Source organism: Metopolophium dirhodum, chromosome 3 (genome assembly GCF_019925205.1).
Source record: "Metopolophium dirhodum isolate CAU chromosome 3, ASM1992520v1, whole genome shotgun sequence".
NCBI classification, from domain to species: Eukaryota; Metazoa; Arthropoda; class Insecta; order Hemiptera; family Aphididae; genus Metopolophium; species Metopolophium dirhodum.
The window spans coordinates 26,701,009-26,720,476 of NC_083562.1; the positions used below are offsets into that span (position 1 = coordinate 26,701,009).

Genomic DNA, 19,468 nt, shown 5'->3' on the forward strand with positions numbered 1-19,468 from the left:
TGTGAATCTAACAAAAGTACAAGACCCCAAACAACGAAATCCGTTCTCCAGTTTCGGAGATCTATCTCACTAAATGAAAATGATTTTTTGTGGGGCTGTTCACATCGACATTTTTCTGGATTCAAATTGTTATACCGCTTGGGTGTGATATTAGTTAATAAATTTCTAAATATAAAAATCAAGAAAGTTTACATGCCGATCCTTGACTAGGAAAGCGTTTATTTTACATTACATTATTATTAGACCGATTAGGTGAACGAAGATATCGGAGATACGAGTATTGTACATGTAGGTATATAATATAAATTATAAGTAATATAATATTATAATACAAGATGAGTGTCTAAACGTGGTTTTATTCACCCTCATAAACTTCCTGCTAACCATGCTTATTACACAAAATAGTTGGCTTAAAACATATGTACCTAACCTAACTACTTGAATATTTTGTAAAATAGTAATATTTATTGAACCCTGAAAATATTTAATTATAACATGGCTCCATACATTGTTCTCTATCTAAGGTCTCTAAGAAACACACGAAAACAAAAATGTTTAGATAGTGAACCATTGAAAACCACAGTAATAGTTTTAAAAAACATTAATACGTAGACTAGTTATTGACCAGATATGAAATATCCTGTATTATGATATAACTTTACGTGATATAAAAATATTCAATTTTCTATTCATGCATTGTAAATTATAATTATTAAATATAGAACGTACGAAAGGGCACTGCCGAACATTGGAATACGCCGTGTAAAAAGATATTATACACGTATACCACAGCCGGTCCTTTAATCTTCGATTTGCAGTCACATGCATGCCGATCCGATATAAAGGACGACCGCCCTGGTATCCAAAGCCGTTCACTGTTATGTGCTCACTGTGTATATAGGTATATACTATAATATAATATTATTATATATGTACCATACCAAAATCATTAAACTGAAATATCGTATGTTGAGGATTTATGCCTCAATATAATATATAGCTTCGATGGTGAGCTTCACCGGGAGGAAGAAGAAAATTCAAAACTCAAATACTACTAGAACATAAACGCATATTCGTTTATATATTATTTCATACAGGTGCTAAAATATACAACGAATACGCGAACAGAATGGTACAAAACCTATAAAATTGCAACAAATCTGCAGTTTTGTATATATTATAGTCATGTATACATTTTGTATGTAATTCCAGTGTTATATATTTAGAATTAACAGTAAAAAAATTATTTAATATTTTGTTTTAATTATTTGATATATTTTTTTTTTCATTATGGTTATTATTCATTTACTCCATAATGGTTGATTATGACGTATTTATCGGTCTCTGGTATTAAATGCATTTTTATACATGGGTAATTTGTCTGTAATGTTAAATTTACATTTTTAATTTATTTTGTCTATAGATAAATAATTTATTCTATTATATGCATTTTATTTTTCATTCTGACAACTCAATACTTCAACTAATATTTTCTTAATAACAATTAGAGCAAGTTTATGAGCGAAATAATAAATAGGTATTAGCAACACAAAATATTTTAAAAATACATAATTTAAACTAGGCGTTACTTATAATTCAGTAACTAAAAATGTTCCTCTTTTTTTAGTTTTTAGCATAAAAAAATTATATGCATAATGAACTTAAATATATTATTTACTTAATTTTTTTTCATAATACATATATTACGATATTTTGTAACCTCAAATTTACTCCATAAAAGGAAAGACCGGAGCTTATTATCATTCAATTGTATTATAATCTTTTCTTCTTGATTCCCTTATGTTCATAAACTCTTAAGAAAAATGGAATGAAGATAAATTAAGGCACTTCCCAGTACTATATTTCATACTCTTTTCAAAATGTCTACTCATTGCATTGTTTGAATACAATAGCAGATCTTAATATAAATATAATATAAATACAAATATATATATATATAATGTATACATACATAGAGCGTGATTACTTTAACGAGACTACCTTATTTTAAAATAATCGTATTAATATTATAGGAAGACGATTTAAATTTTTTTTAATTTAACTGATTCATTTTGAAATCTGAACTTACAAAAGTACTGTTAAACTGGGAGCCGTGTGGTTATTATAGTCAGTAAATGTATATAAATAGAAAGCTATGATTATTTTTTGTAATTTAAATATCAGTACCTACTGAACTTCTGAAGAGAGCTCGGTCAGTTTATAAAATGTCAGAATTCAAATATAGAATAATCGTGATCACACATTATATTATTTATCAATTTTCATAGTAATTTTGTTGTTTTTTGATTTTTGTCAAAAACCACTAAGAGGATTAATACAATATCTTTATTAATATAATATCTAATACAATATCATCAATACCATATCTTTAGGATTATGTCCATTATAATATGTTCAATTTTCAATCTGAAAGAATACCACACCAACTGATTTTTGCTATTTTTGCTATACGCCTATACCCAACAAAGTAAAAAGAAACAAAAAAAAAATTTCACATCCGAACAAGAAAAAAACGGCACACATGAAAAGGATACAAGATAATTATACGACAACTGTCTTTTTTCACTTCAATTTTTATAGCAAGTCAATGTGATATTCTTTTATTTTTAATTTGTAAGAAATAATAAATCACTTCATTTAAAAAGTAAATTTTTAGCGGAGCTCAGTTCACAAAACACCTATATAACCTACTATATATAGTGAATGTATTTATAGCGAAAAAGAGCAGTTCTCAATTGTAAACGAGAAGTTTGTTTCACCACAGTAGACTTCTTATAAATGGCATACAAAAATATAACTATTTGAAAATATAGGTAGGTACACCAAAAATTCTAAAAATCAAAAATGTGATGCATTATTAAAAAAAGTGATGGTGAACATGCTTGGTGAATCACCTTATGTGTTACCCTACATTGTTACCTACGTCGTGAATTGTGACTGACGATGTGTGTGTGTATATATAACATATTATACGTACGCAAAAACGTTTATATAACAAATAGACGATGTCTGCGAGACGCGCTCGTGGTACCTATCGTTAAACCGCTTCTCGTTTGTAAAAAGTTTAACGCGTAACCAGAACTAACGCGAGGCAACCACGTGATTGATGGCTCTGGACAAGAGAGTCGGACCTAATCCAATATTTTCACACACACACACACACACATATAACGACTATACTATTATAGTTACCACTACCGCGGTCACGGTCGGCGGATCGCCATAACTCATCGGTCTACGTAGATATAATAATAATACATATAACAGTTTGCCTCTCTACCGCGTACTCGAGTGAACACCCCTTTCCACAACACTCACACGCATGCACACTTGCCACCTGGTGGCAGGTGTGGGACGTCCCCACGGGTTCAATTAGGCTATACCGATGCCGTAAGTGGGTGACGTCATCGACATCGTCGTAGCTCTTTGGAGGAAATTGGTGGGCGAACAAGGTAAAATGTTCGTAACGACGTTATATTATGACGTAGTGCGTGAAACCGATATTATAATAATTTAAGTATATAACTCGTATATAGGTATATACAGGGTAGTTCATTGTAAGCATGCCCATCCAAATTTGAACCTTTCATTATAATTTTATTGAAATAATATAAATAAAACAATCTCGTTAATCCGAAACCCAAATATTATTTTATTTTACAAATTTGAATAATAATTGGGAATTTAATAAAATAAGTACCTATTAATCATTAAATTTAATAAAAAATGTGCAAATATGCTCAACTTTTGGAGGGGGCTAGGTTATTTTGATAATATCCGAGAACGCGCAAGAAATGCGTTTTTCTTGTGGTATATATTTACGTCATATACATAGACAAATAAACTATGGTATATGGGTAAGTCTGTTCACTATTTTAATTGTTCTGAGATCTTACCCTTATTAACCCAAATAATAACGGTTATTAAATCCCAAACGTTTGTTTAAATATTTTATTCCAGTGTCTAAACACCCGAAACCCGAATAAATTATTCTGGTGCAGAGCTCTGATTATTATATCCAGTATTAATGTATTATACTATCATACATTCATATATAATTAGTTAGTAAATTTGACCTTTTGAAAAAGTCAATAAGTTAATATACGTAGCTATCTGTTATAAATAAATCAAAATATATAAATTAATCTAATAGTTTAATGTAAGCTGATTCCCTTGTAGTTGATCCTCAAAATGAATTAATACTTTATTTATTTAGTAGAACATTGATTTCCCTTGTGACATTTTGAGTGGCATAATATTTTCCGTTACTTTTTGCTCTATGTTTCTACATCTGAATAAAATTTAACACTTTGATGCATCTGCAAGTCATTTGAAGATATCTAAATGGTTTGGTAGTATATTGGTGTTAAAAGAAATAGATTTATCAGTTTTATAAACGAAATGAAGCTAGTGTCCGGTTCATTCACCAATTATATACCAACTAGTTTGTATAAGAAATTTTTTATTAATATTTTATAACAAATTATTTTGTCTACTTTGTCCAGTGATAAACGGGCATTGTACACTATTTCCGAACAATAATTAAGAAAATATTTTGATTTTGACCAATTTACTGTACAGGGAATTGTAGACATTGCCCGGGCATCTCTTACAATAACATTTGTCTTACATTTTCCTTTTTTGCACGTAACATAATATACATAATATAACATACTATAGATAACGTGAATATATAATATTCTTCAGAGGTATAGGAGATAAAACAAACTTGTTGAACCATATAAACTTTTACTTTTACAGACAAACAAAATTGTTGGACCGTAAAAACTTTTGCGACCGATACCTATCCTCCAACAATGCTTTCCAGATCACACCTGTGTATCCCAACAGTGACGAAAGGTCGTTATAACCCTACAAAGTACGCATAACACTTGAAAACCTCGTTCTAATCACGTTTCTGGCTCTACAAAACAATTCATAATATTGTAATAAAATATATAATTATATTAATAGTATAAAATATTGTGTACTATACTAACCCACGTAAAATTTAAAATTATTAAATATAAAACATTATAATAAGTATTAACGTTTAGTATTTTATTGTATCATCGCGTTATATAGTTTCGACATGACTAAAAAAACAGTACAGTACATACTACACCTATTATAGGTATATGTTTCATCTTAATTCGATGTGTATTTGTATTTACTCTATATGCGTTATAGGTATACGTTATTTGTTTGCATTGTTTATAATTTAATCAAAAACATATATTGGTTTGTACCACGAACCATAAAGCTAAAATAATACATGGTACAATAATTCGGTAGGTACCTATGACTACTGTTGATTATTTGATATAAATGCTAATTTTATAGAAGCATTATTGTAGTAGGTATGTATGAATGAACATTCAAACCAGCCAAATAAATTTAAATAATATTTACATTATCGTACATACAATAGATAATCGATTTCAATTATTTATCCTATATAAGCAAATAGCATTAAAAATGATGTTAAACATTCTTCTTCCTCTCTTCGTGCCGGTGCTGGGTCTATGTTAAATAATAATATATTAAAACTGATCACACAACTCTCTAACTCTCTGTCTAATCATTTATATTTTATAAATAATCCTATTAGAGCAGAAATCTTCCTATATTTAAGCATAGACGTGAATGCCAAATAAAAAAATTATATATATTATAAAATAGCTACTTGAAATGTAAGTGTAATTTATTTATTTTATCTGAACGCGTCGCAATTCGTATATTATTTTTCTATATTTAAAAACATATAAATATATTATTCGTATGATGCGAGGTAATATTTTTACAATTTATTATAATATATTTTAATAATTATTAATATAATCGTAACTCATACGTGATGCACCTAAGGTGGCTATTATATTCGTTGTTATTAAATAATATCAACACGTGTGTAATAAAATGTTTGATAAAAGTATCAAGAAAAAATAATATGAAATAATATATACTTTATACATATTTAACATGAAATCAAAATGTATACAACTACTTCGATTTAAGTTAAGTTTACATATAATACCACATCATAGTTATACTTAATGATATTAAAACAATTAATAATATTTCAAGATTAATACATCTTTATAAAACGTGTAATTATAATACGAAAGATATTATTGAATATTTACCTTATAATAATAGTGTACTATTTTATTTCGTATACATTTTTTACAAACGATTTGTATACCTTAATGATAAAATTATGTATGATAATAATGCATAATAAACATTTTAAAATGCTAATATTAAATAGTTGTTCCTATAAATATATATGATTAAAAATTAAAAATTAAAACGTAAATTTGTTTGTACACCCTCTATAATCTATATACCTACCTACTAAGAACATGGCAAAACTTTAATAATATGATAATAAATAAAATAATTGCACTTTAAATCACAAAAATATTAAAAAACAAAGACGATGAATGATAATTAATAAAAATGTTTGGATAATATGTTTATACTTTTTGTTTGTGTTTGCTTTTTAGAATTAAGTATACACACATGTCAAATAATATTAGGAGAGTCAGTAGGTTATTAAAATAAAAAAATCCCAAGTCGACCATTAGAAATTGTCTCAAGATGTTACGTAAATTTAGTCGTATAATATTATACTAGTAAATATGCAGATATCCTGTATAGTAGTGTAATAAAATACCTATAATTATATTAAAACTGGAAAACACAATGGCCCATTTGTACCTACGCAATTTAGTACCCCAGAAGTCACATTAAATTCGCTGGGAATCTTCCATTACCTTTATTTAACAAAGCACAATGCACTTGTAATTTAAAGGCCATTCACATTTCTTTCTATACAATACACACTAATTTTGGTTAATCTCTTGAACTTTATACTTTTGTAACAAGAATATAGCTTATTATTTTAAGATCACATATTATTATTTTTCAACTAAAAAATGAAAAGCTACATTCATTTGGCATTTATAAGAGTAAAATATGCAAAAATAACAATTTTTTTTACAAAGAAAATGTGTGAAAAAATAAAGGTTAGTATTTAGTTTAATTTACAATAATCATAACATTTTTTCTAAATGTCTTCGACGCTAATCTTATAATACGCATGCAGCAAAGTGAATACATATTTTGTTTTCATCCTAGTAGAAATTTGTATACAGAATACAGTAGTATTCTATACAGTAGTATAATATACAGTATATATCCTACTATAATTTAAAAATAAAAACAATCGTTCTTGTTCATTAAATATAATCCATATAAATATTTTCGTTTTAAATATATTCATACAAGATATTATAAAATAGTTACATTTAATAAGTTTAACAGTTCTTGTTTAGGTAGGGTACTCTTATACAATACATATAAATTGTATTTCTTCCTCTATATCCATATAAGAATATATTATACTCTAAACCAGGGGTGGCCAAACTTTTTTTGATTGATATCTACTAAGAATATATTTTTGCTTTAAACATTGATTTGATGTAAAAAAAAATTTTATTTTGAAAAAGTGAGTCACCTATCTAAAAATTCAAACTTAGTGTTCAAATATTTTTTTTTTTTTAATAGTATATTTACAATCTATACAACAGACAAGGTATAATAAGTAAGTGTGGTGACATAAAATAACATTAGCCATAAAATAACATTAATAATAGGAAGGCCACCTGACCAGAATTTGGTTTTTTTTTTTTTTTAGTTTTTTGTTAGTTAATCTTTTTTTTTAAGAATTGAGCAGGTCTCTTGGCAAATATTTTAAAAATAAATTAACACTATGTTGTTGGTGTAGAAGCGTGTCATTGCATATCGTTGAACAGTTAATTATAATCTGGAGAATACTACTGAATTCGCTAGCTAAAGTCGCTAACTACTAAACTAAGACGCTGCTTTAAATGATCATCAGGCAGTGTAACTCGCAAGTTCGGTATTCAGCTTTTAAAACTTTCATGTAAGAAAATGTAATTTCACACAAACAGGTTAATCCGAAATATGTGAATTTATAAGATGTAATTCAGTAACTGAATCAACTAAATGTATAATATTAAGTTCAGTGGCGCCGAACTAATTTTTTTTGGTTGTGGCAATGAACAATAACGTATACCCACCTATCCCCACAGAATATAAGAACTAAGTCGTGAGGGCAAACACAAATTTTTAATCTAAAAAATATTTTTACAAGTTATAATATTTACTGCATTGTGTTTACATTATAACATTATTTCATATTTTAACACATTACAATTAGGTTCATCTCCAGAACAAGCCTCCTAAAAATGAAAACCAAGTTATTATCATCTTAAAACGATAATCACAGTCACTGATTTAGTTAAATAAGCTTTTAGCTAGGTGCATCGGTCCATTCAGTAAAAATTAGAACCATGACATTTTTTTCTTATACCCATGTAAATATATGTATATTATTTGGTTAATGGTTATACAATATCTTTAATATAATCATAATATCTTTTTTAGTACTATATAGTAACATGTTAAGTAAAAATATTAATAATTGCTATAGTTTCAATACCAATATCATTTTCATATGATACTTACAATATTCTAATTTAGGTAAATAGATAATATTATATTTATATTGCCACTACCTATTTAAGTAATTTATTTTACTGATAGTAAAACAATGTGTTGTATTAAATTTTGCTTAAAACATTGCATTATAGAACTTTTTTGTATGTATAAAATATAATAATATTTGTAAAAGTTATAAGTCGTCACGTATAATGTATTTGAATTATAACGAAATAATAAATATCGTTCATCTTCGTTCAAACATCTAATTTCGTCCAAGTTTCAACTTAAAATTACTATGAAAAAACTGTGCTTATATATTTTTTAGATTTTTTGTTACAGTCCCAGATAGCAAAATCATAATATAATAATGTGATTATGACATTTCACTTCTAATGAGTTATATAATTAGAATTACCCACTTATGAGAAATCTGGTTTTAAATTTCCAATCCTTAACTATAAAAATGTAACATTTTATACACTTTTAACCAAAAAAATATTTGCAAATATTCGATATTGACTAATTTTGTACAAATCTGTACCTACTTAATATGCTTAAATCTTCATTATTTCAAAATTGCTGTTATAACAACTTATGAGGAACCTTGTTCAAGCTTTTAGACCCGGAAAAAAATTGTTTGATCAATAATAAGACATTTTTTTTTCAAAATTTCAAATGTCTATAAATAATTCAAAAAGAGTTAAAATATTTTGAACATTTCATTATGTAGGTACTTACAGAAAATTATAATATTTTATTATAATCATTTGGTTAAAATTTAAAGTATCTATTTATAGTTAATTATTGAATGTGATTTTTTGGTAAACTCTTCTTTTAACTTTTCTTGTTTAGACAGGCGAACATTTTTAAATTTTCACAATTTTAATAAATTTTGTTAAAGTTTTAACTTTAGACGCGTATTAAAAAATATATACTGTGGATCTGTGTTCAACTTGACCGAGAGAGAAAATTATTCATCGACGAAATTTAAAAATAAAAATTTTTAAAGCTCAATAAGAGTAAATATATTTTGAATCTTTTGTAGGTAATATCTTGTAAAGAAAATGCTCATGTATTATATAAAAATTTTGTTAAAATATAAAGTTTGTAGGGTTATTTATTTATGAGTTACAACAGAAAAACATAATAGATTTTTTCAATAACTGGTTTTGTGTAAAAATTACTTTTATTTGTTAATTTTTTTTTGTTTTTCACGAAGCTTTTGAAAACTTCTGGGAATTTTTTACTTCTGAGTTTTGACCCAAAAAGTACCAACTAGATTTACTTTCCCATCAGAAAAGATGTCGAAGTAGAAATTTGAACCATTATTTCTGTCCTAATAGGTGATTGCAGACACAAAATAAAAATGAAATATAAAAGCACGAATCGTTGTTAAATAAATTCAATCATGTGTACCGGGGGCCCATCACCCCGGCTATTTCAGTTAATACTAATTGTTTTATCACTTGTAAAATAAAAAAAGTAAATGTACTCTATTATCAGAGGTTTTTGACTTTTTTACAATACCATTGTTTATAAATACTAGAATTTATTTATTAATGAAAACACTATTAATTAAATTATTAGTTAGTTATTGGCTATTTATAAAGTCACCACACAGTACACACTGCACGCTACAACACACTAGGAAGTCATCTTTTTTATATTTGTATATTTGTACAATATATTATTATACTTAGGATTACGATTACTCACCAATTTTAGGGGGTACACCCACCCTAATACATGGTTTCGGCACCACTGATTAAGTTATAACTATAGGGGTATCCAACTTTGAAAACGTTCGAAATTGACCCGTCGAGCGTAGTGTCGATCGCGATCGACCGTTTGGCCACCCCTGCTTTAAACTATTATATTATTATATACGTGGGGTATTACCAATGTATTAAACGATTCACGTTACGAATTTGTTTTGATATCATAAAAATGTGTTGTAGGTAGTAAGTACACGTGGGTACTCAGATAGTTATATTAAATTCTTTATTAATTGGTAAAAATAAGAAGAACAAGAAAAACAACATATTTTAATGTAAATATTCTACACATATTATAATCTATTTTCTATTATCCGTACTATATGATAAATAATTCTCAACAGTTGAAAATTTGCGGCATACAAGTTTTTAAAATTTTAAAGTGTTACCCAAAATAATAATACTACCTATGTCCTTAATACGATGTTTTTTCCCTTTATTGAGATTTTATCATTAAAATTATTATTTTTCGAAGCTTAACATACAATGTTTTACCTATTTAAAACGATTTAATTTATACATATTTTAGCTTAAATATTAAATAAATATTCAAATTCATTTGAATTTATATTTAAACATTAATTATTGTAAAATGTTCCATGGTGTTTTCTCGACTATAGAAATTCAATTACCCTGCTATTTAAAACAAGTTATGGAATTTGGAGATACCTAGTTCACTATTTTTCTAATCTATTTAAATTCAAATATCACAACAGAAAACCAAAATAAAATTCTAAAGAAGAATTGTTATATTTTAATATTATTTAAGAATTTAAGATATAATATTTTAATAATTAAATTTCTTTAATAATCTTATACCTACGTAATCTCTAAATATATTTCATTCATTGCTAAGTTAAATAAATACGGAGGTAAAAGCTGTAGGTGTAGCCGTTGTGTATATCTGTATGACTGCATTAATATGTTGTATTATAAGGTTACACACTAATATTCAAGATAATTATTCAAACCAACGAATGTATAATGCATATTAATTATATTATTACCTATGTGTTTATTTTTATTAATACAATTTATATACTTGAAATTTGAAAAGTCATTTTATTTGAAGTTATATAATAAAATAATAGTTCATAGTTGTGTGCATATTATTTTTTTGTATATATTATAATGTATAAATAGTTAAGAATAATTAATTCATGGACACGGAAATGAAATTCAAAATTAAAGCGTATTTGCCGCTAGTTATAGAGAATTAATGATTATCATAATTCATAATAATATATTATTGTCCTGTTATTATGTTCATAGTATAAATGTTAAGTAAAGATTTGTCAAATTTAATTAAAAAAACAGGCCCGGATACAAAAACCGTACGTGTTGGGTATTTTAGTTTTTATCGTCGCACAATCCTGATCCAAAAATTAAAAAATAAATAATAAGCCATCGCATTAAACAAAGTTTTGAATGGAACATACGCTAAACCAAGTTAACTCGAATTTCTAGAAGCCTCTTAAAAAACCGTCGAGACTTGTTTTTCAATCGATAAAGGAGCTAAAATGTAACATTTTGAGTATTCCTATCTCTTTTTAAAAGAAAAATCTCACAGAAAATAATGGAATAAAAAACATTTTAAAATCAATACGCTTTTTGTTTCATTCGACATCCAAAATAGTCGTATTAATCGTCTTCTATATTAACTATTTATATTCCTGACTCATAAATACGCAACTATTTCTTTATTTTATTTTTTTGGGAACGTCCAATATATTACACTAATCTTTATATTTTCACTGAAGATGTACTTGAAGTAAATTAGTTGAGTGCATTTTAGTGTTTCCTGGGGTTTCAAACTCTTTAAACAAACTTTACTAATTATATAGTGTGTATTTGTGTGTAATGTATATACACCTAATATAATATATTATCTTACACTACACATTTAAAATCGATACAAGGACAACTATATATATGTACATTGTACCTGTATATTCATACAAATCAAAATTCTTTTTTTACTTAAGTTAATTTTATAATTAAATATATAAATAATTTCTGCAATTATATAAGTTTAAGTACTAATTCAAAATTCTGTAAATACGTGCACAATTATTATTGATTTTCTCAAAACCATTTAAAAAATGTATAAATTAAATAAACAAATGAGTTACCTTTTACCTACCTATATTAGTTAAAACATAGAAGTATTTTTAATTTCTGGAAATATTATATTAGCAAGAGGATTTAAAATGTTCAAAACATTTTATGAATTTATTAATACGCTCAACGGAAGTAGGTAGTTGATAATATTGTGTCTGTTACATACTTGCATTATGTTGTAAACGTCATAATAATGGTTGAGAAAAGTGTACACCTATACCTATAGATATTTCGATTATCCATAGAATTCAACAACAACGGAAGTGTAAATACTGAATGTACCTACATAATACATATTTATTATTTATAATACAAAACAAGACTCAGCGTAATACCACAACGTATTTACGCTAGTATGCTTGTTTATGGTTAATTTAATAAAATTGTTATGATGCAAATACTATTAAATTTATGAGATTAATAATTTGTTACCAATTTTAAGATAAAATACAAATTTTAATGTACTATAAAAAGAAATAGCTCCGCAAGTATTAAAATTATAGTATGCGAAGAGAATAGAATCGAAAATATATAATAATCCACCCCAAAAGTATCGTATATATTCACTTTTCTATCAAAATTATATTGAAATTGAAAATTGAAGCAGTTTTACTACTATTTATCGTATATACCGATTACGGACACAAAAAAATATTGTTCCGTCCTGAATCTGAAATAAAACTTAAATGTATACTTTTTGCTATACCGTTATAAATAGTACCATATTATTAAAGGGTGTTTTCTGTTTAAAACAAACATAAACACTACAGGTAATATAAAAACAAATTGTGTAATATACGTCTTCAGGGTACAAAACAATGATAAAACCTCTTACCTGTTTATAATGGGAATTTATAAACAAACAATTTCAGGGTTTTCTCGGTTATTCAGGTACAGCCTATAGACATACGCCGCCTCCGGGTAGTACGCTGAAATCAACGTTTTCTGAAAATCTATATAAATTTTGTTCGAATAATATAAATACACTTAGTGAAAATATCAAATATTATACTAGCTGCATGCATCGGCATGGTAGTCATAATTCAAACTTCAAAACAACCGACGGCAGTTGTTTTATGATTTAAATGAATCCAAAATACAAGATACACCTAACAATATAGGTACGCTTTTTTTGTTCCATAGTCATGAAAATAGTACACTTTTGATTGGATATTATTATCAACATATCCCATAATATTCTTAAGCTTGTTTTTCAATTTTTCATTTTAATAAAGAAGGGTTCATACTGAGAATTGTTACCTCACGAAAAATGAATATTTTTAGTTTGTACAGGATCATTGGTACGGAAAATAAACTACTTATTATAATTAGATATAATTTTAGACATATTTATACTTGGCATTTTTATCCAATTTTTTAAAGTACCCAAATGACTGTGTTTCAATTATTTGTATAGTTAACTTATAACAGAGTTTCATTTGTTGACCGAGTAAATACACTGTCATCATTTAATTTGTCACTGGCAAACGCCGTGCAATATCAGCCATAATTAATAAATAAATCTAATATGTAAAATCAAAAGCATAAAACCGATAACCCTTATATGGACTTCTACAGTTTTAGACCGATTTTCATAATATTTTTGTTATTTTGTCAATAGATTCACCAAGATATATACCTAGTGATAGTTACTTTTTATAACTTTTCGACATAAAAATGTTGAATTTAGTTGACTCATGATTTTTTTTTATATACTTAAATCGTTGCTATTGGTTACAGATGATAAAATAGTTATTATTATTATTATTGGATATACTTTTAGACCTGTATTTTATATCAGGTAAAAACAACCCAAATAATTGTATTAAAAATCTGTGGAGTATACATTTCATGGATTTCAAGAAAGGGTAAATCCACAGGCATTTAATTTAGGATCATCTATACTGCTACAGAATAGTATAATATCGTATAATATTATAATACACAACTTATTCTTGTCAAAAATAAATTAGCCAAACCTACCATATAATTATCAATATAAATGTATATAATATCCTTTGAACAATATTAAATTTATTCAAGTAGGAATAATGTAAATTGACGGACCTGCATTAAGCCTCCACTCGGTATATCGTTTTTCGTAGTTATGCAATAATTTTACAGTGCCATCCAATGTTTTTTTTTTTTAAGTAATTTATTATACCTTTTAATTTTAATACCTATACAATTTCGATTATTTTTTATCAATACTAATTATTATTACCATCGTTGCTAATTACATTAACGTAGTGACATACAAGACACAAGTCAATATTTGAAGTAAAAATATATTCTTGTTGGATCTCTATCAAAAAGAGTTTAGACACCATTGCAATTATGTATATTATACTAATATAAAATGTACCACAAATACTTAATTACACAAAATATGAATTATTTTCGATAATTACCTATTCAATAAATCGTATTTATATTACAGAAACACCTTGGTCGCATCGTTTGCGGTCGTCCAAAGAATATACCTATCCCGGAAATGGATAACATGGGTTTGTATATAATGGAACGGGTGATTTTGAAAAATGCATACACGGTTCGCACCTGTGCCGCATTCCTTGTGGAGGTGGATTGTTTGAATATTTAAACTTAAATGCGTACATACTACAAAGCTGTTGTGGGACGGTGAAATTATATATATTATGCGGTCCACGTACCCGAGCAAACGGCCATATTGCGTTTCATTGTAACGTGAACATTCAACATATACATTTTTTTTATTATTATAATTATTTATTATATATTTATATTTATGTATTAAAAATGCATTGTGGACTGTGGTCATCCAAATTCCAAGTAAATATTATTGTCAGTGTATACTGAAATACTGAATACAGAATAATATACCTACTAAATATGATGTGTTGCAACATTACAAGATATATAATAATTAGGGCAGATATTTTTATACTTTTGAGTCTTAACTTTTTTTTTTTTTTATTAGTTAACCCACGGCAACTTAGACCATTGGGTGGTTTTTAAACTGTGGGGGAGGGGACAGTAGGTGTAAGCACGTGTGTGTAGTTTTGACAGATTATTAAGTGGGTACCCGTAAGTATCTGCCATGCCCGGGTGGGGGATGGCGGCACTTGTTCTCCGGACACCGTGACTTGTCCGAAGAAAAATGCCACCCGTGAACCGAGGTTTGAACCAGCGCCGGTGTGCCTCACAACCGACGCCTTAATCCGCTCAGCCACTCCGTCTTCCTCTTAACTTTTTATATTGCTAGATAAAAGAAATACCTAAATTATACCAAAATATTGTTTTATGACCAATCGAGCTAGTTATATAAATATTATTGTTACTAACCAATGAAATCATTTGATTTTTTTTTTATTAAGTACCTATGTAGTTATATTTTTTGTTTTATTTTAATGATCGCCATATAATTAGTGAGTTTTTATGTATAAATCTATAAAAATGAAGAATGTTTATTTATTATTAAACTTTGGTTTTAAAATATAATTTTACTTCTAAAAAATTAATTTTTATAGTTTATTTTATGGTCGTATATTTATATGCCCTAATAGTAATATCTAATAATATAACATAACATTATGTTCCATGCGTTTTTAATTTTTAGTTTAAATTATTACAAATTACTTGGTTAAACGTACTGCCGTACTCCGTATAGTTTCAATTATAAAACAACGAAATATAAGTATAATATGTGTGTGTGTGTGTGTGTGTATGTGTGTGTGTGTGGATAAAAAAGTATATTACATTATATTTTATATATATGTTGAATGTATAATATCCAACGGCACGTGACATTTTTTTTTTAAAACCCAACAGCCAGAGGGCAAAAGCACTTGACCCGAAAAAGGACGGTCAGCTTCATCCTCTCGTGGGTTGGTATATAGTATATTATAGTATTATACCAGCTATTATATTATATTATATTATTATATTTATGGTACGACAACAGTATAACGATACGTGCATTGTGTATGGATATGACTTACACATAACGCCGCGTTCCAGGTCCTCGTAGTAGCCTACAAACGCCAACTGTTGCAGTACGCTGTTGGGCAAACGGTTCAGCGTATCAACCCGTCTGAGCCGTGACGTAATGGCCTCCACGTCTTTGGCGCTCCGGTCGGACGGTCTGAAACACGCACGAAATATGAAATGAAAAAAAAAACGCAATATTATTAATAATATCATTATATCGAACATTGAACACACGACATTCACTTCAATTCGCAACTAAATAACCCCCACATCATTATTTATATTGTGTAATAAATAGTATTATGTATAGGTAGGTACGTGCAAGAAACACATTATATTTTTTTTCATAAAACTGTATAAGTGCCTATCAATTTAATGTTTTTTTTTATTGTTTTTATGTTTTTAAATGTACCTATTAAAATACTAAAAAAATACTTGTTATTATTTTCCGTGTGAATCACTAACGTATTTTTTTCTCATTGGTGACACTAAACGGTTTTATGGTAGGTTGTAGATAATATAATATAATACTTATAACTCACTACTCACATGCACAAATTACTGTCTGACATACTAGTTATCAATATCCAAGACATGTAATCCGCATTACAATATAATTATTAATTACTTTGTTGAAATCACATCAGTGACATAATAGTATTATAATGATGTAACCTCAAGTATAATAGGTACATAATAATATTATAATATAACTTTGAAGTAAGTACATAGTTATAAGTAGGTACCATATTATTTTACATAATACATATAGCCAGATAATAGGTATACGGTAGACGAGTTACAATATTAAGTTATAATCGGTGTTGTCTTAAATTAGAGTTTATAATCAACATCGGATGATCCACGATTGAGCCACGGTATTTCTTTATTCCTACTCTAGTGTCAAAATTATCCAAATTTGCATAGTGAAAAGATGCAAAACACAATATTGCGCCGAGCACATACTTGAAGATTTTAAAAAGCAGTTTAATAAAATCATACATTTTTTATTCCATATTCCGAAGCAGAATATTATTCAAAGTATTTCAATGTATAAAATTCAAATTTCGGAGAAATAGTTCATTAGTTATAAGTATTTTAAGTTTATATTAGCTTAATTTAGTTTCTGATTAGGAATATAAATTTAAAAATGTATAGTGTCATTCAAAAAAGTAAAAAACTTTTAAAATGATAATTTATGAAAAAAAAATAAAAAATAGTATAAGTAATATAATATTTTTATAATCATTGAGCTGTAATAGTTTTATACTCGAAGCCAATAAAAAAAATTTTTTATATTTTTATCAGAATGTTGTTCATACAAGGGAAATGTAATAGCTTTTTTCACCATTTCCATAAATAGTTCACGTAATAAAATTGGAATAAAATCGGAAAAAATTAAAAAAAAAATTGTCAAGGGTGGGATTTGAACCCACGCCCACAGAGTGGACTGCGACCTGAACGCAGCGCCTTAGACCGCTCGGCCACCTTGACACAGATTCAATTATCAAAAAATTAATACAATAAATTGAGCACTGTATATAATACCTAATATTATGTTCTACACATTTGTAACAAATTACAATAAATAATAATAGGTACATTAGTTACATATTAATAGTACATTTAAAACAATATAATTAAATTAAAATAGCTTATGGCTAAATGTAATTGACAAAACAGTTTTAATATACCTATTGTCTAACTATATTAATATTTAAGTAGCTACTCTATAGGCTATATTGTATTTTATTGGAACAATTTTGTATACCTACCTACTAAATCGATTGACAATAATAACCCCTCCCCCCCTATATTTACGTTATTGCCAGAGACCAGAGTGTATTATTATTATTATTAACATAAGCGTGCGCAGACATTATTGGCCGGAATAGAGGATACTGTAATAGGGACATAGGGTAGCAATAAATCTACATAATATAATATTTATTTTGTATGAGTTAGAAGTAAACACAAAATTGGCAGATAGCTTGTATAGTTGGTACCTACCTATAAAAAAATAACAACATCGGTAAAAAGCTTAACAACTTTAATTTAGTGATAAATGGACTAAAAAATACTTAAAAATCATCGAAATATATTTTGTCGATATTTTGGAGATTTTATTATTATTTCCAATTTATAGAAGTGCTCACTACTCTGTAAAGCTTTCGGAGTGTCGCGCATTCCTCAAGATGCGGTATTCACGGACAGACAAAGAAAAAAAAAATCACATTATTATAAACCAAAGGCTTTCAAGTTCCCCATAGAATATAATCAACATGAAATGTGCTTATGTTTAAATAAAAAAATAAAAATCCCCTCAACACGGTTTTCAAATGTATTGTAGGTACCCATTGTATTTAAATATTTGGTCTGCTGCGCAGCGTGTGATCTATAATGTATCTACACTTATATAAATACCACTGCTAAATGAATGAAAGATAATATTATAAGATGTCAGTCTAGAATAATATATATAGATTATACGTAATATATATACCAGATACCTATTACCTAAGACCTATATATATGGGACATCGTCATAGACACATAAATAATTTTAATATGTCTATGGACATTGTGGGTAGTGGGTACCACGACACCACACCGATCCATTATTTAAGGCTAACACAATAAGAAATGAAGCGAAAATTGTGGTTTCTGCAGAAACGTTGAGTTGATTAAATGTACCACAAGTGTTGAATCTAACAAAACATTAAGTTGTAAACATTTTGAAAGTCGTTGAAATCTAAATAATCTATAGTGCTATACGACTATCGACTACACATACGCTGCCTAATAATACAAATACAAATAATATAAGAGGTACAAGCCATATGATGACACTCGAATTGCCTCCCAAATTTAGGTAGGTGACCTTTCTTTACTCGAATTGCCTCCCATGATATACCTGGAATATTAATTAATATATCGATAGTTGTACGTGTACTATCGATTATTATATTATTCCGTAATGGTCAAAAATAAAATATTTAAGACAGTATTTCCGAAACAGATGAATTTTTCGAATGAAATAATCCTATCCA

At 27.4% G+C, this 19,468-nt stretch overlaps 1 protein-coding gene and 1 non-coding gene across 2 annotated transcripts in view; both read right to left on the reverse strand.

Annotated features, from left to right (window-relative positions):
- Positions 1–19,468, reverse strand: part of LOC132940311 (rap guanine nucleotide exchange factor 4) — a 211,006-nt gene that overhangs the window by 152,165 nt on the left and 39,373 nt on the right. Inside the window, exon 2 of the mRNA XM_061007832.1 lies at positions 16,430–16,572. Coding sequence (XP_060863815.1) covers positions 16,430–16,572 — 143 coding nt within the window. The remainder of the gene's footprint in view (positions 1–16,429; positions 16,573–19,468) is intronic.
- Positions 17,830–17,912, reverse strand: Trnal-cag (transfer RNA leucine (anticodon CAG)). Its single transcript has one exon. It is a non-coding gene; the product is annotated as a tRNA-Leu (tRNA).